This window comes from Macrobrachium nipponense, chromosome 13, assembly GCF_015104395.2.
Source record: "Macrobrachium nipponense isolate FS-2020 chromosome 13, ASM1510439v2, whole genome shotgun sequence".
NCBI lineage: Eukaryota > Metazoa > Arthropoda > Malacostraca > Decapoda > Palaemonidae > Macrobrachium > Macrobrachium nipponense.
Window position 1 is genome coordinate 70035655 of NC_087206.1, and position 20125 is coordinate 70055779.

The 20125-nt window shown below is 37.0% G+C and overlaps 1 protein-coding gene across 1 annotated transcript; it reads left to right on the forward strand.

Annotated features, from left to right (window-relative positions):
- Positions 1 to 987: 987 nt before the first annotated feature.
- LOC135225492 (uncharacterized) lies at positions 988 to 19870 on the forward strand. The gene is made up of 4 exons (XM_064264789.1): positions 988 to 1283; positions 8276 to 8514; positions 10959 to 11076; positions 19147 to 19870. The coding sequence occupies exons 3-4, from the start codon at positions 10964 to 10966 to the stop codon at positions 19562 to 19564; spliced, it is 531 nt and encodes a 176-aa protein (XP_064120859.1). The 5' UTR covers positions 988 to 1283; positions 8276 to 8514; positions 10959 to 10963; the 3' UTR covers positions 19565 to 19870.
- Positions 19871 to 20125: the final 255 nt, after the last annotated feature.

A 20125-nucleotide genomic window follows, 5' to 3' on the forward strand; every position in this document is an offset into this window, starting at 1 on the left:
ACACAATTACTGTGATTACAGAACTGACTTACAAAGTTCACATTAATATAAAAAAAAACTTTAAGGTCATTCTCAAGTTCATCATAAAAAATAAATTAAAATCATAATATTCTTGAACTTAGACACATTTTTTAGACGTAGTGAATTAAATAGTGCACTGTATGCATTACTAAAAGGGCTTTGCAGCGTCCCTTCGGCCCCCAGCTGCAACCCCTTTCATTCCTTCTACTGTACCTCCATTTAATTCTCTCTTCCATCTTGCTATCCACCATCTCCTTACATTTGCTTCTTAGCGTAACTGCTTTGAGGTTTTCCTCCTGTTACACCTTTCAAGCCTTTTGTTCTCAATTTTCCTTTCAGCGCTGAGTGACCTCGTTGGTCACAGTGCTTGGTCTTTGGCCTAAAATGTATATTCCATTCCACAAATATACCACAAAACTCTGTTCTGCTCTCTATTTAATTTATAAGCATGTCATAAAAAAACTAAATAAGAATAATGAGTGTGTCATTTTCGAGTAGGTGTGGTGCCTATTTATACCATGCTGGTAAACAAGCAGATACATTTGGATTTTACATTGAATAAAGTGATACCAAGAACATAGTTCTCTTCTGTCGGTTACCTGACAGAAGGAAATTCACAATATGAAGACGAAATCATTAATTTTCATATGACAAAAATGATGCGAATAACTCTACAGTTAGAAGCCTCATTAGGTCCAGCTAACATCCCAATTACCAGGGAACGAGCTTCAATACTATTAACTATTAACCTCAGTACTCAAACGAAATGCATCTAAATTCGTTTGACAGGACTTATAGTGTTTACGTAGAGTATCATATACTTATATGGCACAGCATGTAAATACCTGAAAACCTAGAGAGTTTATCAATAAATATCTTTATTGCACTTACTCCTGCGAATCTGTAGCCTATTTGAACAAGCTTGTATTTGGGTGAAATGTCGTCCACGCATTCGAACGCGGTGGAACTTGGAACTGATATCTACGATAACGTTTTCATTAACTATGAAATGATTGTGCCCTTACCTTCAAAACTTGATTTTGATAATTTATTACAGCATCATATCTTATATGGTTTGACATATCGTATTGTTTTTTTATAATTATAGATATTACAAATATACTTCAGATTTTACAAAAAATATTAAACAGAGTGAATCCAAGAACTTCCAGAGTCCAGACTCCAGAGTCCAGAGTTAAGACTGCAGACAACACAATGGCGGCTTTCTTACTTCGTCTTAACTGAAATCTTGAACAATGCAGGTATTTTTCTCTTTCAACAGGCGTTTTTCATAAGTGTGTTTTTATGAGCGTCCATGGATTTAATTTATGAACTTTAAAATTATCTAAAGTACTTGAAATTGAAGTGGCCTGAAGGTTTTAACTCTAGGCCGGGGTTTATTGGTGATTTTTTAAATTTCTTGAAAATGTATTTAGCCTAACTTCACAGGGATTTTTTATCATAATGTCAAATTCAACTTAATTAATATGTTCCATGAATTATATGACACTTAGTTCAGTATTGACTTGTCCAAAATAGATTAGAGTAGATATAACAGAATTAAGTCATAATGTTTACAATGCACAGGCCCCATATCATAAGATATATCATATGGCCTTGGATATGTCTTATGACAGACAAACCATATATGTAAACAGCAACTCGTTCATTATTAACTGTACCTTACCATTTCTGACTAAATCTTAGTAGCCTATGGTGGATATAACCTTGCCACACAGTCATTCTGTACTGGTAGATGTATATTACTATTCCGCGGGGGCCTAGACTATGGCAGTTGCGGTCTTTCTATGCAGTTTTACCTGCAGAACACAAATTTTAAGTAACATTTATTTGGTCGACTGTAATTAACCCCCAGGGGCCATTACTAAACTTGGCAAAATACATTGGACTCCCCAATCCCAAGTGGATGTATCTGCGGTTATGTTCCTTGCAGTCCGTGGGGAACTATTCTTTAGAATTACCATTTGTTCATGCATATGCTGTGGGCATGATATACTGCACTCACGATCAGGTTAGGTTGAGGGTTAAGAAGGACAGCGAATCTCTCCTGGCCCCGTTAGGACCCAGAGGCCTAAGTTAGGTTAGATGGTATCTCTTTTGAAGTATGGTTTCTATTGCGCAGTATAGCTTTTTAACTATTTTTTTGTAATGACTTTAATAGAAATCCATGGGTCCAGTTTCTTAGATTTTTGTCTAGGTTGTGGGAGGAGGTTGCCGGAAAGACAAGAAGTAAAAATCAGAAACAAGAAGTAGTTTGTAAACAAAATTAATGATTAAAAACTTTATCAAAGCTATTTGAAAAAATATTGTGTTGAATAGAATATTATTTGTACACTTGAAAATTTCATCAGCTTTAAGAGCTTACTTTACTGCTCATAAGTTTCCTATGATTGCTAACATCAGTTCTGTATTGTTTCTTGTGAGTGTTTCATCTGTTAAAAAAAGTCTTTGATCTTTCTTTCATGACAATTTAATTTTCTGTCATCTGTCTTTCTGTTTTTGTGTTTACAGCATTATCAATAGCTGTTGGTGACTGACTTCAAAATTTTGGCTGTCTAGCCAATCCAATGATTTCTCTATAAATATACTATATGTGTAAATTGTTGGCAACTTTTCAGTTCATTTTTGGCATGCTCCAGGTTAGTTAGGACTCTGAACTCTAAGTCAGGTTAAGTTATGATAGGGATCGGGGTTTTAAGCTAAGATAGTATAGAATGCATTCCAGTAGAACAGCTGAACAAATATAGTAATTGTAGACTCACATTAAAATGCAACAGGAAGACAGTCTGTTTGAATTACATTTTGCCACCAGGTCACTAGATGCTCTTAATTTAAGCATTCATGATATTTGGATATGTGCATTACTAATTAATCCAAAAAAACAAATTTTAATAGAAATTTGGTTTTGGGTGACAAATTATCATTTCATTGAACTAAACTATCAGTAGGTGTTCATTTACAATGGAAGTGATTCAAAGAAACATATATATCATTAACAAGACTGGAAGAAATAACTGCACAGAAATAAAGTCTCTAATTATAAACAACTTGAAAAAGTCCACTAACAGAATGTTACAACTGGAGGAATTTTATTCAGCCTTACCATCCTTACCTTACCTTACCTAACCTAACCTAGTTTTGCTATAACTAACTATTTGTAGCATAAGCAGACCTTGCTGTTTCTTACTTTAATACAGTACCTGGCTGTAACCATCCTGAACAGTACATATCCCGTCTAACTGCTGTGCCCTTAGGTTTCCTAACATTACCTTGGAAATCACACATTGAAAACATCCTCCAAAATGTGTAGGCCACTTTGGTTTTTAGAGATTTTTTTTTCTAGTGTCTAGAATTGATTATGAAATGTGTAATTTGTGAAAAACACTTCTTAAAAAAGATATTGTTTTAAGGGATAGTAAGAGGTGGGATTGTATAACGTCGGTAGGCTGATTGTTGTTTTGAAGACCTGAGTGGACTGATCATTTCCAAGGTACCACATTATATGCAGCTTCAATCCAAAGTCCTTTTTTTGTAGAGAAAATCCAGTTGTAGCAGTGACAATTATATGTCAAAGATTAAAACCAAGGAAGAACTAGAGTTCTGACAGTACTTACAGCAGTAAAGAATGTGTAGAAATAATGGTATGATTATCCTTGTACATTGAAAATCCGTGAAAAAATATTAATGGCAATTATTCTGAATTATAGGCTGAGGTTGGTGATATTTAGTAAATGAGTTTGAGTGTGCATTTCCTTCCTTTATGGATACTACCAGCAAATTAGGATGGGAGGGGTAGGATGAAACCCCATTATAAACCATCTTAGGGGTCCCCAATATAACCCTGCTAAGTTTCATGCCCATCAGACCAGTGTTTGGCCATGAATGAATGACAGACGGACGAACAGACATAACGCCCATCATATTAAGATTGTTGCGGTTTGCAGTGCTAACATCATCAGTAGGTGCCTGTGCTTGTAGTTGAAACTTTAGTCTTATGTAGCCTATAGCTGATGTCTGTACAGGTTGTGCAGTTCTTGGCATCCTAATGCAGTTCTCATTTGGGTTTTGATCATTGACATTTTTAAACAATCATGGACAGGCTTGATCCGGCTACTGGCTACACGTATTGATTCTTGTTGTCGAAATATAAAGTTACTGGACAAAAAATTTCACACCTTTTTACAGTTCATAGTGGAAATAAACATATTCAGTTCATAGTGGAAATAAACATATAAGTAGCATAACCTCACTTCTTGAGCCAGCACAGCAATCAATTCATTAAGCGAGTGTGAGTGACCCTGAGCTAGACTGATTTTATCCTTGCATTCTATTGTTTATTTTTCAAGTTTAATCCAATGCACTAGCCTGTGAAATACGTGGGAGTAAAAATAAATGAGATTACACTTCGTGAGTGCACCCCTTTGACATGGGACTACCTTGATGTGGTGAGGGGGCTCTTGAATCCCTGGAATTGTAGTCATATATTTTTAACATATATAAATTTGAAGTAAGTATTGTGGAACTTTCCACCTTTGGTAAAATCTATTGGTCCTGATAAAAGTTAAAAGATATATAGTTGGGACTGGGTTTATATCCAAAGCTAAATACGTAGTGGGGACTGTGGTAGGATCATCAACTACCTGATAATGTTTGGACCTCAGAGATATCAGATTGAAGCTCAAAAGCAGAACTATTTTGCTTGGCTGGGCCACAGAATCCAGAGGGGTCTGGTTCTGGGGCTAGGATTCTTGGCATTCTATCCGGGTTGCCCATAATATGATTAAGGTGGGGATGATTGTATTCTTGTAATACCATTGGTCATAGCAAGCAGGCCACTCTAATCATGTTGTGCCATCTCCTGTAGTATAGGGTAGGGAGGGTGGTGAAGATTTGAGATTTGGGGCTCACTTGTGCCATTGATAGAAGAATGAATTCCATTCAAGACTGATGATATGTGTAAGGTTTTCAGGTTTATTTATTTATTATTTCTATTCGGTCTTTATGAGTTGTAGCAAAAAAAGATTTGAGTACCCCTGGGCCCTCATAGGACGACCTCTGCACCCTTTTTGGAGACTGAAGATTCCCCAAATGCTGATGATCTTGGATCAACTCTGAAACATGAGGCCTATGCTTTATAATGTGCTGAAAGTGCAGTTAAGAAAATTTTAATCAAATTTTCAGATACTTCTCAGACCTGGCAGGTCTGGATAGCCTTGTAATGGTCTGGTTGAAATCCAGAGCCAATTGGGATCACATTACTGAAACATCTCAGGCACTTAATATTTCAGATGCTATATTAGATCCTGATCCCAAGAAGGTAAATGAAATTCTGATGGCTATGTAAATGAGATGTGTCTCTAGAAAGGTCATCAAATTTAGGACAAATGACCATGGTTTGATGATACAAACAGACTAAATTCAATGCATGAAAATGAAATCTTTCAAATGAAAATTACACCATTTTTGTTGAGTCTCACCGTGTTCCGAACAGAACTTACCATACAGCCAAGAGACGTTACAATAGTTCCTTGAAGAGGAAACTTTAAGGAATTATTCAGCCTCATCTGTGGTGGACCAAATTTGCATCATCCCACCACTACTAATAGATGAGATGATAGATTGGTTGCTGGCCTTAGGGAGAAGGTTGAACTCCTTCATCAAGCTTTTGAAGCCAAGCAATCAGCTGAGGATGTCCCTCTCCCTAATACTTGTCATCCTGAAACTCTTCTCACAAAATTTGCATTTTGCTCTGGGGATGTTAAGAAAATTCTGGATAACCTTGATAGTTGGGGTGAAGAAGACCCTGATGGCTTCTTCTCTTTGTTTCTAGTGTGTTGCCTCCCCAGTTTAATAGATTCAAAACAGGACAATCTCTATTCTCCCTATGCTCCCCAAAGTTGCTGAAAAACTTGTTATTAAAAGCAACTATATATGTATGTTGAATCTAAAGGATTGTTAAATGATAGCCAATGTGCATAGAGGATGCAGCTACATAGTTGTGATGCTTTTTAACACTTGACATGCCATTTGCAAGGGAACAATGGTAAAAGTTTTGCTTGCAGAGTAATTCAGATAGATTTTAGTCATGCTTTTGATTTAGTAAATCACAAGGCACTTATTTATAAACTTCAGAATCTTGGAGCGGGTGGATATGTTTTAGGATTACTTCAAGATTTCCTTATAGGTAGGCAGCAACGAGTTGCCATGGAAGCAATCTTTAGTGAACCAAGACCTACTATTGTGTCTGGAGTTCCATGGGCCAGTAATTTTGGTCCACTGTTATTATTAATGTATACAAGTGACATGGTTGTTTGCCTGGAAAATAAGATTGTTCAGTATGCCTTTGATGGAACACTTGTGCATGTAGTAAAGTCTCCATTTTTGAGAAATGAAGCTGCCTTCAGCCACAATCGGGACATGGACCGGATCAGGGAATGGTGTAGTCTGTCAGGTATGAGGCTGAACTCCAGAAAAACGAAAACACTATTGATTAGCAGATCTCGTACAGATTTCCCACCCCATCCTCCACTTCGCTGAACGAGTCTGAAGCTTTACCTATTCTAGGTGTAACCTTTGGCGCACATCTAACTTTTGAGGAATATCTAATGAAAGTTTCAGCAAATGACGCACTAAAGTTAGGTATTGTTAGTAAGGCCTCGCATATTTATAACAGTGATAAAATCAATGCAACCTGTTTTAGGTCATTTTTACTCCTTTTACTAGAATTCTGTTTTCCAGTAAGGATGTCTACTTCTGTCAGAGATTTATCTCTTTTAGATAGAGTGGTTTGTGGTGGTAGGTTTCTGTTTCCTAATAGTAGCTATGACTTGGACCACCGACGAATGGACTCTGTTTGTAAATTTTTCATAAGTTGTATTTCCATAAAGAACTTTCTCATTCACAATTGATCCCTGATCCCCTTTATCTACCGAGAGCAACCAGATTTGCTGAACAGCAGCAACAATGTGCAGTGAATGTGCCTCATTGTCGAACTTTTCAGTTCCTGCGGTCCTTTATTACTCACACCATTTTCGAAATGCAATGATGTAAAAGGGTGGAAAAATTCTCTTGATCCATATATATGTGACGGTGCTGTAGGACGCAGTGGAATCTGAAAATTAATTAAAAAACAAATTCTGTGAGTATGTGTGAATGTGTGCGTAGAACAGGGTTGGGTATAACATAGTTGGTCATTAGTTCACCTTTGTTGGGTACTTAGTGTTTGGGAGAAATAACAGGATTAATAGTATGTTAGCATTAAAAACGATGCATTCAGTATAAAAGACGGGTTTTCTGCTGTATAAGAAGCAATGCATAGCCCTGAAGAACTAGTGGGGATTAGGATAGCACAGCAACTTCTTTTGGCTGTAGTGGCAACGGTTAGTCGGTTACCATCTTCGTAATGCGGCATCATATTAATGACAATAAATGATTGGTCAAGTACCATTATTTCGTTCTCCATGTAAGTCCCACGGGCTGCTCTATGAGCAAGAGCCCGTGGTGGCATAAGGCCAGCTTAATCTTCAACATCATGATGTAAGCCATGTACAGACAAACAAGCTAATCGATATTTTTCTTCCTTTGATTTCCACAGATTAGCAAAGGTGTCGAAAAGTTCTTTAAGGGAATCCCAGATCAATATTAATTTTCAGTTATTTTTATTTTCTTGTATATAATAGTAAATTAATCCAGTTTTCACCTCCTCTATTTCTTATATTTAGCAAACCATATCTAAATTAACTAGGTAATTTTCATGTCTTGCATTTTCATAGCTAAAATAATAGCCCAAATTATCATTCGAGTATAAATACAAGTATTTCTATAGCTTGCATGATGCATGCAAACAACTTAGTCCAACTTATATTTGATTTTTTGTAGCTAAAGTAGTATAATCTCACCAGCTAGCTGGTCTCTCCATTTACTTTCATGCGCCCATACTGGAATAACTTGAATGTTTCTCTCTCTCTCTCTCTCTCTCTCTCTCTCTCTGAATACGGTGAAACAAGTACAACAATATTCTTTTACCATTAATTTATCTCTCTCTCTCTCTCTCTCTCTCTCTCTCTCTCTCTCTCTCTCTCTCTCTCTCTATGAATACGGTAACTCAGTTCAATATTTTTACCATTAATCCCTCTCTCTCTCTCTCTCTCTCTCTCTCTCTCTCTCTTTTTCTCTATGAATTCAGTGAAACAGAGTACAATATTTTTTAACAAACTTTCTCTGATCGTGGCAGGAATTGGGAGCCGATAAACTTGGGAGCACAAACCAGACGACGCCATCTTTTAAGTGAATCTTTTAAAACCATATCATCTTCAAGGAACCTTCCGACGTCTCCGCCACCCTACCGGAAGTTGGTACGACTTTCGGTCGAGAAGTGCCCAGGGCACCAGCTTGGTCTGGAACCTCATACAACTGTTGAGATTCATCATCGACGAATCCGGAGCCATCTTCGCTTTGTTCGGACAGTGAAAGGTGAGAGCCTTTCTACTTTATTACTGATGATGGTGACCCCTTTTGCCAACCCCTTCGCTTTGAGGTAGAATTATTTATGAATTTGAGCAAAAAATGTTAAACAATCCTGTATCGACATTGGTTTTCCTACAGAAGAACAGATTATTTATTTGCAATAAGGATTTTGTAGATTTCAACTGATGGAGGAGTAATGAATTTGAACTGTACTAAGTGATTTGAGATAATGTCCTTAAATTTTATGGCAGATTGCTCAGTAATTAAGTTGAAAGACTTTTCCACTGCTATTTCATGACTATTTCTGCCCCCTCTGTTTTCATTATCATTATTGGTTGCCCTCGATTTTGAAATGGTTTCTTTGCTGTTATTTTACGAATTCGTTGGAGACTGGTATTGAATGACCCATCTTCTGAGTGACTTTGGTAGTTGGCGTATAACTAAGAGTGCTTACTTTCTGTTGTATGTATTTTTATATTGTGGAATATAAAATAAGATGAGTTTTAGATATCTTTGGTTTAATTTGTACAAAGTTGGTGATTATAAGAGGATCTTTGCAGGGCATGGTGTTGGAAGGATGTCTAGACTTATTTTCTATGCACATAGGATGTCTAGAACTTATCTTTCACTCTGCATTCTCTCCTAAACATTTATGCAAAAAAATAGACTCAAGCTCTATGCACATAGGTCTGTAATCTAACTTCCCTTCTGTAATTTCCCCTCAACATTTATAGGAAAAGTAGCCTTTTTCTCTACGCAATTTTCCTTCAGCATTATACAAAAATATTGCCCCTTTCTCTCTGAAAATAAGCCTCTCTCTCTCTCTCTCTCTCTCTCTCTCTCTCTCTCTCTCTCTCTCTCTCTCTCTCTCTCTCTCTCTCTCTCTCTCTCTGATATATCTCTTAACTCCAACTCTTTAACAATTTTCCCTTAACTGTTAGTAAAAAAAGAAGCCCCATTTCCTTTTCTAACTTCTTGCCTCTCTCTCTCTCTTTCACCTCGTCTTAGTTAGAAAACCTCTAATTTCTAAATCGTTGTCCCTCTATTCTTTTTCCACCCACCTTTTAATTGCGCGCTCTCTCTCTCTCCTTCAAAAACCAATCTGTTCTTTGTGCCTTTCTACAAAACATATTTTCTTAAGAATAATTATTGTCCTTTTTCTTTCTCCTTCATTATATCAGTTTTCCTACAAAAATGCACACAAAATCGTCTCTTGACCCGCTTTCACTAGGGATTAATTCTCTGCTCTGAGTAAAACCACCTTTTAATGTACACACAAAATCGTCTCAAAATACACTTTCATTACCCATTATTCCTCTGCTCTAAAATAAAATGCCTTTTTATGTGCACATACAACTGTATCTAATCACACTTTCATTATGAATTATTCCTTTGCTCTAATAAAGAAAACTGCCTTTATCTGTGCACACAAAATCGTCTCTAATCACTTTCATTGTGCATTATTCCTCTGCTCTAATAATAAAAAAGGCCTTTTTCTGTGTACAAAAATAGTCTCTAACCACACTTTCATTAAGCATTATTCCTGTACTGTAATAATAATAGTAAAATAACTTTTTTCCGTGCACACAAAATCGTCTCTAATAATAAAAAGCAGCCTTTTTCTGTTTACACAAACTTTAAACACGCTTTCTTTATGCATTATTCCTCTAATAAAAAAAACATTTTTCATTCACGCAAAATCGACTCTAATCACTCTTCCATTATGCCTCTGCCCTATGAAAGGAAAATTTTTTTTCCCGTATATAAACCTCTCCCTCCCCACACCCATGTTAGTCTGTACCTCCCTCTTTCCTTCTCTCTCTCTGTTTCTTTCTTCTTTTTAATACCATTTTCTATTCCTCAAAGTTTATCGATATTGTTTCTTTCCCTCAGTCAAAGAAAGTTGTATTTCTGTCTCTGATTTTCTTTATATTTGTATGTATTTTTCTTTCAAATCATCTTTACTTCTACATAAATCTGCATTCTTTATTTTCTCTGCTGCTTTCTCAATATTTTTCAGTCATCTTTTCTCCATATCTTTCAGAAAACAGCAATTTGCCTCTATGTAAAACACTTTCAAATTTCTGTCTGGTAATTTTTTCCTACAAGTTTCATACTAGATAGCAGCATTTTCTTTACTATTCTTATGTTCATTAACGCAGCATGACTAAGCAGTAAACAGAAGCTTTCCTTACATAGTACTCTCTGCTTGGGTACATTATTAACCACAATTAGTAAAGTTAGATGCATGTTGTGGTTGTCTAATAGAACTTTGAATCAGCCTTAGTACCAGTTTTCCGGTCAATTAGTGTTCTCTATTAGCATGGCATTAAAAAGCAGTCATTAAAAAGCAGTAGTCATTAATTTAGCCAGCATTTGCTAGTAGTGTGTAGCATTACTAAGCAGTATATAATTGTATTATTCAGCATGAAGTATTAATCTCTTTCCAGGAGTTATGGAGGCTGGGGCTCATTCCTGGCCAGTCGTGGAGGTGGTGGTAAGGGCCTCCCAACCTTCTCTACCCACATGCCTTCTGTGCCTATCCAGCCTTTGGACCATCTTGAGGTGGTAAGGGCCTTCCAACCTTCCCTACCCGCCTCTAGACCACCTCGAAATTTTAACAACCTCCAAAATCCCCTTTGAGATATAAAGATGCACACTAGGGAAGGTTGCCAGCTAGAGTAAGGTGAAGTTAAGAACATCAGTCTCTCTTGAGCTGTCTCAAAAAGAAAATTTACATGCTGCTGGCTTAGCCAGATAGTTCAGTCTCGTGTATTATGACCTATGACTGTGCCAACTTTGTTTAAAATAAACCACCCTGCATATATGCAGGTTTAATTATGACGAAAGAGTGGGAATTTATTACGTAAATAAAATCAGCCTTACAAATGCAGAGAATTACATTAGAGGAATAAATAACAATTACCGTACATCAAGAGTAGCATTTACAAATAACACAATTACATCAAGAATAGCATTTACAATACCAAATTTAAGGGGCCTATTCCACAACTCTTCAGGAGTAATTAACCCCCAGGGGCCAGTACTAAAACACGGCGAAATACATTGGACTCCCCAATCCCTAGTGGATGTCGTATACGCGCTTACGTTTCTTGCAGGGTAATTCTAAAGAATAGTTCCGAGCGAACTGCAAGGAACGTAACCGCGACCACGACAATCACTAGGGGTTGGGGCGTCCAATGTATTTCGCCGTGTTTAGTACTGGCCCCTGGGGGTTAATTACAGTCTTCCGAATAAATATTACTTTAAATTCTTGTTCAATAAATAAAATAACATAGGAAAACGTCAATTGCCATAGTCTAGGCCACCGCGGATTGCTTCTGTAGAAATACCATTAGGGTATTTTGAAAATTTGAATGAGTACATAGAAAATTTATTAATGTTAAACCACGTCGTCGACGATATGTCTAATCCAGTAAATGAGGTTTCTATAACAGACAACTCAACCTAGCTTAATTTATACAAATTAATAAAAAGCCTATGCCTTTGTTTTAAGTTCAGAAAACTGAGATTTTGGGGTGATTTTAGAGGTATACACTTACAATCATGAACACTTAACCACCACCTAACGTCTCATTCGTTCTAGTGGCGAAGCTAGCTATATAAAAGAACCAAACTGGTGAAAATAATCCCTACGATCTTATTTAGAAATGTGATTTCGCTAATAACACCAAAAGATGCCAGAGGGCTGTACAAAAAACTAAAAGTAAGCACCGGTCCCAGGACAGTGCCGCCTCGGGCTGTAAGAACCACTCTTAGCAAACCCCGCCCCCCTCCCACCCCCGTATCCCCCTTAGTTACGTCACTGATTCTGAGCAGAGATTGTTTGTTTGTTTGTATGCTGTTTTTGCGTTGCATGGAACCAGTCTTTATTCAGCAACGGGACCAACGGCTTTACGTGACTTCCGAACCACGTCGAAAGTAAACTTTTATCACAAGAAATACACATCTCTGACCCCTCAATGGATTGACCGAGAATCGAACTCGCGGCCATCGAGGTGACGGGCAAAGACCATACCAACCACGCCAATGAGGCGCTAGAGCGGAGATTGTGCAGTCAACCCTGGCGATGTGATATTCATTTCAGCTTCTCTTTATGGAAGTCATTAAATTTTACGATTAACTTCAAATTTTATGAACAGCACACCAGGTGAACCGTAAACACGCTTTTAATTTTTTTCAGCGGTGAGTAGCGACGTAAAATTTGCTATTACAAACGTCACTTTTACTGAAGCGATTTAATTAGTATTATCCTGTGTGATATTGCAAGCTAATTTAAAGTCTCGACACGCTGTTAACTCATAATAGCAAAATAGGAGTTTTTCAGAACTTAAAATAAAATTTGATTTTAATTCACGAATAAAAACAAGCGGGTAATTCTAGGAAAAATTTTGTAAAAAAACTATACCCTGAATCAGCAGAGACTCGATTTGGCCTTGGCACTGACCACCAAGATGAAAATTTGGAAGTTTCCACAAAATATTTAATATTAACTTCCATTTTCATTGTATTTACTCACTAGCCGTGTTCCAGTACCGCCTCCTGATGACTTTATCCAAATTCATAAATTTTTGATGGTCCAGTGACTACAACCCACGAAAATTTCACAAAAAGCCGGTTGTGAAAATCACCCAATTCTCGTAAAAATGTCATCTATTGCAACACAAAAACTCAAAATCGTAAAATAGGCGACTTGCCGGCTTTTCAATCCCTTCAACAGGTAAATATCCCATACCTTATTCGACTGGCTTGAGAAGGACACCTGCACACAACGAAATTCTAACATCAAATGACAGAGACCAGACCAGGAGTTCCAGCACTATTCCATCTCCACCTTTTCCAAAAAAATTGCGCTTTTGTTTCATCAACTTCTACTCGTGTTTTACAAAAATGTTCCAATGCTATCATCAAGTTTTACTAGATACTTAAATCATAATAAAACTGGAAATTTTGAATACAAAAAACTAACTTCAAACAAACGTCATTTTGACTTGATAGGAGACTTTGAATATACCTTTCCGTGAGGCGCTGGGTATTTGTTTGGGGAAGGGGCGGGGCGTGGCGTGTTGTGCTTGGAATGGGAGAAAGGATATGTAACTATGGTTTTAACTGTTGAACCGTGGGGCAATTGGGGGTTGGGGGATGAGCTGTACTAGGTTCCCGTGTTTATTAGCGGAAAATTACTCGTAAAGTATTTTACAGAGAAAAATATAATAAATTAATAAACAACACATCTGAAAACTTTTCGAACATTGAAAACGTAAATAGGACAAAGTAATCAAAAGAAAAAGTTGTGGCTATATGATAATAATAATAAAAAAAACGGCCATCAAACATGCCCCGTCTGATGAATCACAAGTATTGATACGAGTGGGTCTCCAACAATAAAGGTCAGATTAAATCAAAGCAAAAATAAATAATGCAATTTCAATTTTGTAAGTGGATTATCCGAGCATCCTCCAGTTTTGATGTCAAATTATTATTATTTATCGCTACTTAACATCACTTATCCTTAAATTTAATTTGATCACAATTCAATCAACTTGTTTTGAGTATAAGCTGCATTTTACAAAGCTTCCCGAACATAGTAACTTATATTTCAAAGCAAGAGCCTGTGTTGGCATAAGGCCAACTCCAAAATGTTAAAACATCATCTTTAACAATTGTAAAACTAATAGCCAACTCTTACAAACTCTATTGAACTTACATGCCTTAACTATCCTTATAGCTTTTTTTTCTCATATATCTCCAAGTTGAACCTTTTTTTTCTGAATATCATTAAAGAAAGCTCGGTGAGATGAAAAGTATATTTCGCGTGTAGTTTATCATTACATTGTTATGAGCATCTGCATGCTAGAATTTATAATTGCTATTTCAAGCGGTGTTTATTTGTACACGAGATTCAGAAATTAAGAAAAGCATCAGTAATTCGAAATGGTCACAATACTTCGCCATCGTTTACGAGCTGTTGGGAGCGAGGGTTTTATAACCGAACTGCTTCCACAGTCATAATCAGCGAAATCTCCGAGCCGTAAGACGCTCGAATTCAGTCTATTATCTTCCCGATGGCGCCTGAAGCAAGAACCCAATTATCTTTAATGTCCACGAAATAGAATTGTTAAAAACATGCGTGCAATCTCGTGCAATCCCCAACAAAGGAACTGTTGGTCGGCGCATTCAAAAGTGGAAATGAAGAAGGTGTCTCCCGCATGGCAAAGCTCTCAGAACAAAAATTGCATCTTTAAATTCCACCATCATTAATTTTGCTCTTAATTGTTTAAAGTTCATATGTATTTCACCGTATACAAACGTCTAAATAGAAGTTCACTCTCGACGTGGTTCGGAAGTCACGTAAAGCCGTTGGTCCCGTTGCTGAATAACTACTGGTTCCATGCAACGTTAAAACACCATACAAATAAACAAACGTCTATTCCTCCTAAGGTAGTTTTCATGAATATTCATACAAAAAAAGAAAAAAAAGCATATCAAAATTCGTCCGTCTCGTAAAAGGAAAAGTTGGCCCTCTGAAGGTTACACATACGTGTCTTCCTAATTGCAAGTAGTACAATGCTTCAACAACCCAGTTAAAGAGAAAAAAAACCACTGACGTTAAAGGTAAATGCCTTCCTACTATTTACCACAAGTACATTCTTAATTATATACACATTTGTGTGTGTATACATATATATACATGTGTGTGTAAAAAAACGAAAGAAAAGGGAAATTAAAGACTTATCAGCAGTCACCTGGTCACATAGCTGTTGTATTTATTAGAAAATATTATATTCTTTATTATATACACATTTGTGTATACATATATATACATGTGTGTGAAAGAAAATGAAAGAAAAGGGAAATAAAAGACCTTAACAACCGTCGACTGGTCACAGAACTGCTGTTTTTATTAGAAAATCCCACTCTTCATGTTGAAATATTTTAATAGTTACGATCACTAACACGTTTGTTTGCGTGTGTGTGGGTTACATACACATATATGCGTATATATATATATATATATATATATATATATATATATATATATATATATATATATATATATACTGTGTGTGTAAGACCTTAGAACATTCGACATATATAACTGTTTTTATTAGAAAAACTCGCTCTTCATTTCGAAATATTTTTATAGTTACGATCAGTAACAAGTTTGTGTGTGTGTGTGTGTGTGTATGTGTGTGTCTATTTGTGTGTGTATACATTTCTGAAGGGTGTAAGTTCATGCACAGAACTGCTGTTTTTATTAGAAAATCCCGCCCTTCATTTTTGAAAGATCTTAATGGTTACGATCACTAACACGTTTGTTTGCGAGCGCGTGTGCGGGTGTCTATGTGTGTGTATACATTTCTGAAGGGTGTAATTTCATGCACGGTTGGTCGCGACAATAGCAAGACTTTGTATTAAGGGGTTTTAGTGGTCGTAACTGTCGCCTCGCGGATTTCCAATTAAGAGCACCTTGCAATATGAGTAGGGGGCCTCCCTCATAATGGAGAACGAAGTAAGACTTGATGACGTAAACTGTCTGTTAGTTGCATTTTCGGAAACGAAGGGGGAAAAAAAAAATCGAGGCAAAAGCAAATGGAATAACGTGGGTTTCTGGCATTTTTTTTTTTAGTTCTAATTATTTTCTCGACTTTAAGCGGGTGGCTTAACCTTTGTTGATTTTTTCTTGAATAGAGTGGAATGGAATATAGAATTTTGGCTGAAAGGCCGAGCGCTCAGACCTATGAGGTCATTCAGCGTTAAAATGGACATTGACATTAAAAAGGTTTGAAAGGCGTAACTGGAGGGTTTTTTAAGGCAGTTGCACTATGAATCAAGTGTTAGGAGAGGGTGGAAAGTAAGATGGAAGGCAGAGAATATGAGAGGAGGTACAGTAAAAGGAACGAAAGTGCTAGCGGCCAAAGGCACGCTTCAAAGAACCTTGAGCAATGCTTACAGTGCACCGCATGAGGTCCACTGACGACAGTACCCCTCTACGGGGAGCAATTGTTAGGAGAGGGTGGAAAGTTACATAGAAGGAAAAGAATATGAATGGAGGTACAGAAAAAAAAAGTACTAAAAACACTGCAACTACGAGCAGCATGGACGCTGCAAAGAACATGAAATAATGCCTACAGTGCACCGCATGAGCTGCACTGACAGCACTAATCCCCTACTTAAGAGGTTTTCTTGAGGCAATTTTAAAAACTGATGTAGGACCTTATGCTACCTTTCCTCTCAGAATGGATAAAGGTATTTTTGTTTCGCATAAAATTCATAAAGATAGTTCACTGTACGCTGAACAATACGTTCTTGTTGTATGGTGACAATGATTTTACTGATGGATGAAACTTATGGGGCATATACAGCCATTTTTATTTTTTATTTTTTTATGCTTCTTGTATAGTTATGGGTCGTGTTACAGTGGGTATTCCACTTAAATAGGAATCATGTCCACTTACAAACAACAACAACAACAACAACAACAATAATAATAATAATAATAAAAATAATAATAATATTAAACTGTATTCAAGAGCTTTTTTTTCCAGAGCTCAACTAAGTAGAAAAACAATATATGTATATATATTTCTCCATTTTTTTTCCAATAACAAAAAGTTTCCTGGCCAATTAGCACATTACCAAATAAATTCAAGGGTTCCTATTTTCGCAACATCCGTGACTCTAACACCCGGGACTCTAACATCCGCGACTCTAACATCCGCTACTCCGCGACTCTAACATTCTGGACTCTAACATCCGCGACTCTAACATCCGCGACTCTAACATCCGCGACTCGAGCCGAAAATTAATTCTCCTTCTCCGAGTTCGGTCTTCGGTATTTAAGAATCCTAGTTCACTAAATCAGACAAAGGCAAGCTAGTAACTCCTCTTTAAATTTTACTTAGTTGAGTTTGTTTCTGTCACATTAAAAAAAATAATTTTTTTCTACTTTTCTAACCCTAAATATTGTCCTAGAAACTGTTTCTTCACGCTTCACAAATCTGTAATTTTGTAGGAAATAATATCTCGCCTGTGGGAGATTGGGCGTTAGATGGCAGCTTTATTAGCTCCTTTTATTTAAAAAAAAACATGTATACAACAAGTTGAATACCTACGACAGCTACCGTATGAACAATTAAAATAAAATAATCCGTGCTATGGCTGCCTGGTTTACATAATTAGAAACGGAACTGGATGAGAGGGAGCTTTTTCGTAATTGACTGCATTTCATTCATTTCAATATCTTTTCGTTATGTATTCTTCAGATTATTGCATCATCCATTTTTTACTTTTGTTTATAATTGTTTTTGTCTTTGGAAGGCACCGTTTTCCGCAAATAAAAACTGGATAAAATGTTTAACGGCTACTATATCGTGATATAGCGTAGGTACCAAATTGAATTTTTATGTGCATCTGCATAGACGTTGAAATGCAACGGCTGGAGGAAGATTTGACTCCAGTTCCCCAATACTGACGTCAAGAGAGTAATCGCCAGACAAGGCATCAGTTGGGATTGGCCTCACAGGGAATAATCTGCTTATTCCTTCCAATCTTGATTCATCCAGTTTCCCACTTAATCCTTCAATCAGGCCTTCTCTGTGTTCTTTGTCGGTTCATGGTTCAATTTTCAGTTTATATCGGTGTCTTTCGTTTGTATTTTCTTTTATTTTTGCGTGGGAGCGGGGCGGGGGGGGGGTGGGGGGAGGGGGGGGGGAGGCGAGAGAGGAGAGGGGCTCGTCAAGGCTGCTGATATCTTAATTTCGCCTTCCCCAACCGCCCCCCTCTACCCCCCTTTTTATGTGGCAGCAGAAATTGCCTATTTGGATTATTCTTTTGTTTTTCAGTGTTTTCCATTTGAATCTATTTTTTCCATTTACTGTCAGAAATAATGGATATTACATATCTCCGTTTCATCATGCATCCCAGTGGTTCCCAACGTGGGGCGTACGGGGGTAGGGGTGGGGGAATTGATTTTTAAGGGGGCCAATTCGACAATGAGTTATTTATAGTGATTTTTTTTCCTAGCAAGTGTATGCGGTGTATGTTTTAACTTGAAAAATACTTGCATGTACGTATATACAGGTCCTTTGGAAGCTTGTTCAAACCAAGTTAATAATGACCTTTTAGGCTTTCCCCTCGTGGATAGGAGTTCACTTTTTGGATAATAAGGATTATATATCAGCACCGGGAGCCGTCAGGTTGTTAGAGGTGATTGGGTGGGGCATGTCCCCCCCAAAAAAAAAAAAAATGTCGGGAACCACTGACGTAGCCTCTAAATCATTAATAGTGAACTGACTCTCTTGAAAAATGTCGACTTGCTCAGCTGAATGTAAAGCTTATATGTAATTATTCAAAAAGAAAAATGCTACACAAAATCAAAATATGCATGATAATGGTGACCACATATGAAGTTACTGTAATTAGTGGCCGATGGCTTTTATGGAAGTTTGAAGACCCACCTTATCATTCCCTTCTGGAAAAGGACATAATTCCGTTCCAGGTTTTGCTCTTCTTCACTCTTAAGAGGCCATTCTGCTGCTTCCTTCATTGTTAAATCAACCATACTTTTTATTTATTTATATATTTATTTATGTTTTGTCTTTTTTTTTATGTCAGGCCAGGTCTAGAACATCACAAGAAGTTGCTGCGACACCAGAAGTCTTCAATTACAATAGAAAATAAAAACCTGACCCTTACTTTTACAATAACAAAAGGTTCCAAGAAGTTGCCCGATATCCAGATGTCCCTAATGTTCGATGATGCTGTCGGAACAACCTGCAAGCTTTTCAACTTGATGCACGATATGAATACAATCAGAGAACTCACACGCGTGGCCTTTGGGGGCAGCGTGTGCCTGCATCGGGTTCAGGAGAGATTTTTTGCTCAAATCAAAACAAAGAGCAATGAAGGAGAATGGGATGCGAACCCTTTGGAATCTGAAATCTCAAATCAAAACAAAGAGCAACGAAGGGGAAATGGAGGCGAAGCAAGGTCATGGGCGAACCCATTGGGATCTGAAACCTTTCACATCTAACTCCTTCGAAATTACGTGCGGGGCGAGAATAATTCCTATCATTTACTACTGGCGTGAGGAACCATGACTGAAGGAGCACAGCAGAAAGAAGACATTATGGAGACTTATCCAAAGTAAATGTCAAAATATGGTCAAAATTTAGTGCTGCTACATTGGCCATTTGAGGTCATTCAACAGGTAATTAGAATAGCAATTTCTATTGGTACTTTAATTACTATTCCTCGCAATATAGACGTTTTACCTATGATACCTAACAGGAAGGCCGCGTCATTTCTAAAAAAATAATGAGATGTAACTTTGTATATTACAAAAGAACACCATGACGTTATTCCCTTCATAGGAATCTTGCGAAAAAATCAGAAAACTGAAGGAAAACTATCATATCACATGCTGTTGTGTATGACAAATAAATCGCCTTTCTTGTTTTCGAATCATATATTTTCTGATATAGTCATGCTTTGTTTTTTTTATTTTTTTCTCTTTTTTTTATTTTTTTATTTCAAGCCACTCACAGTAATGTACGATGTCCCTTACAACTGGTTCACCGGGATTCATTATATT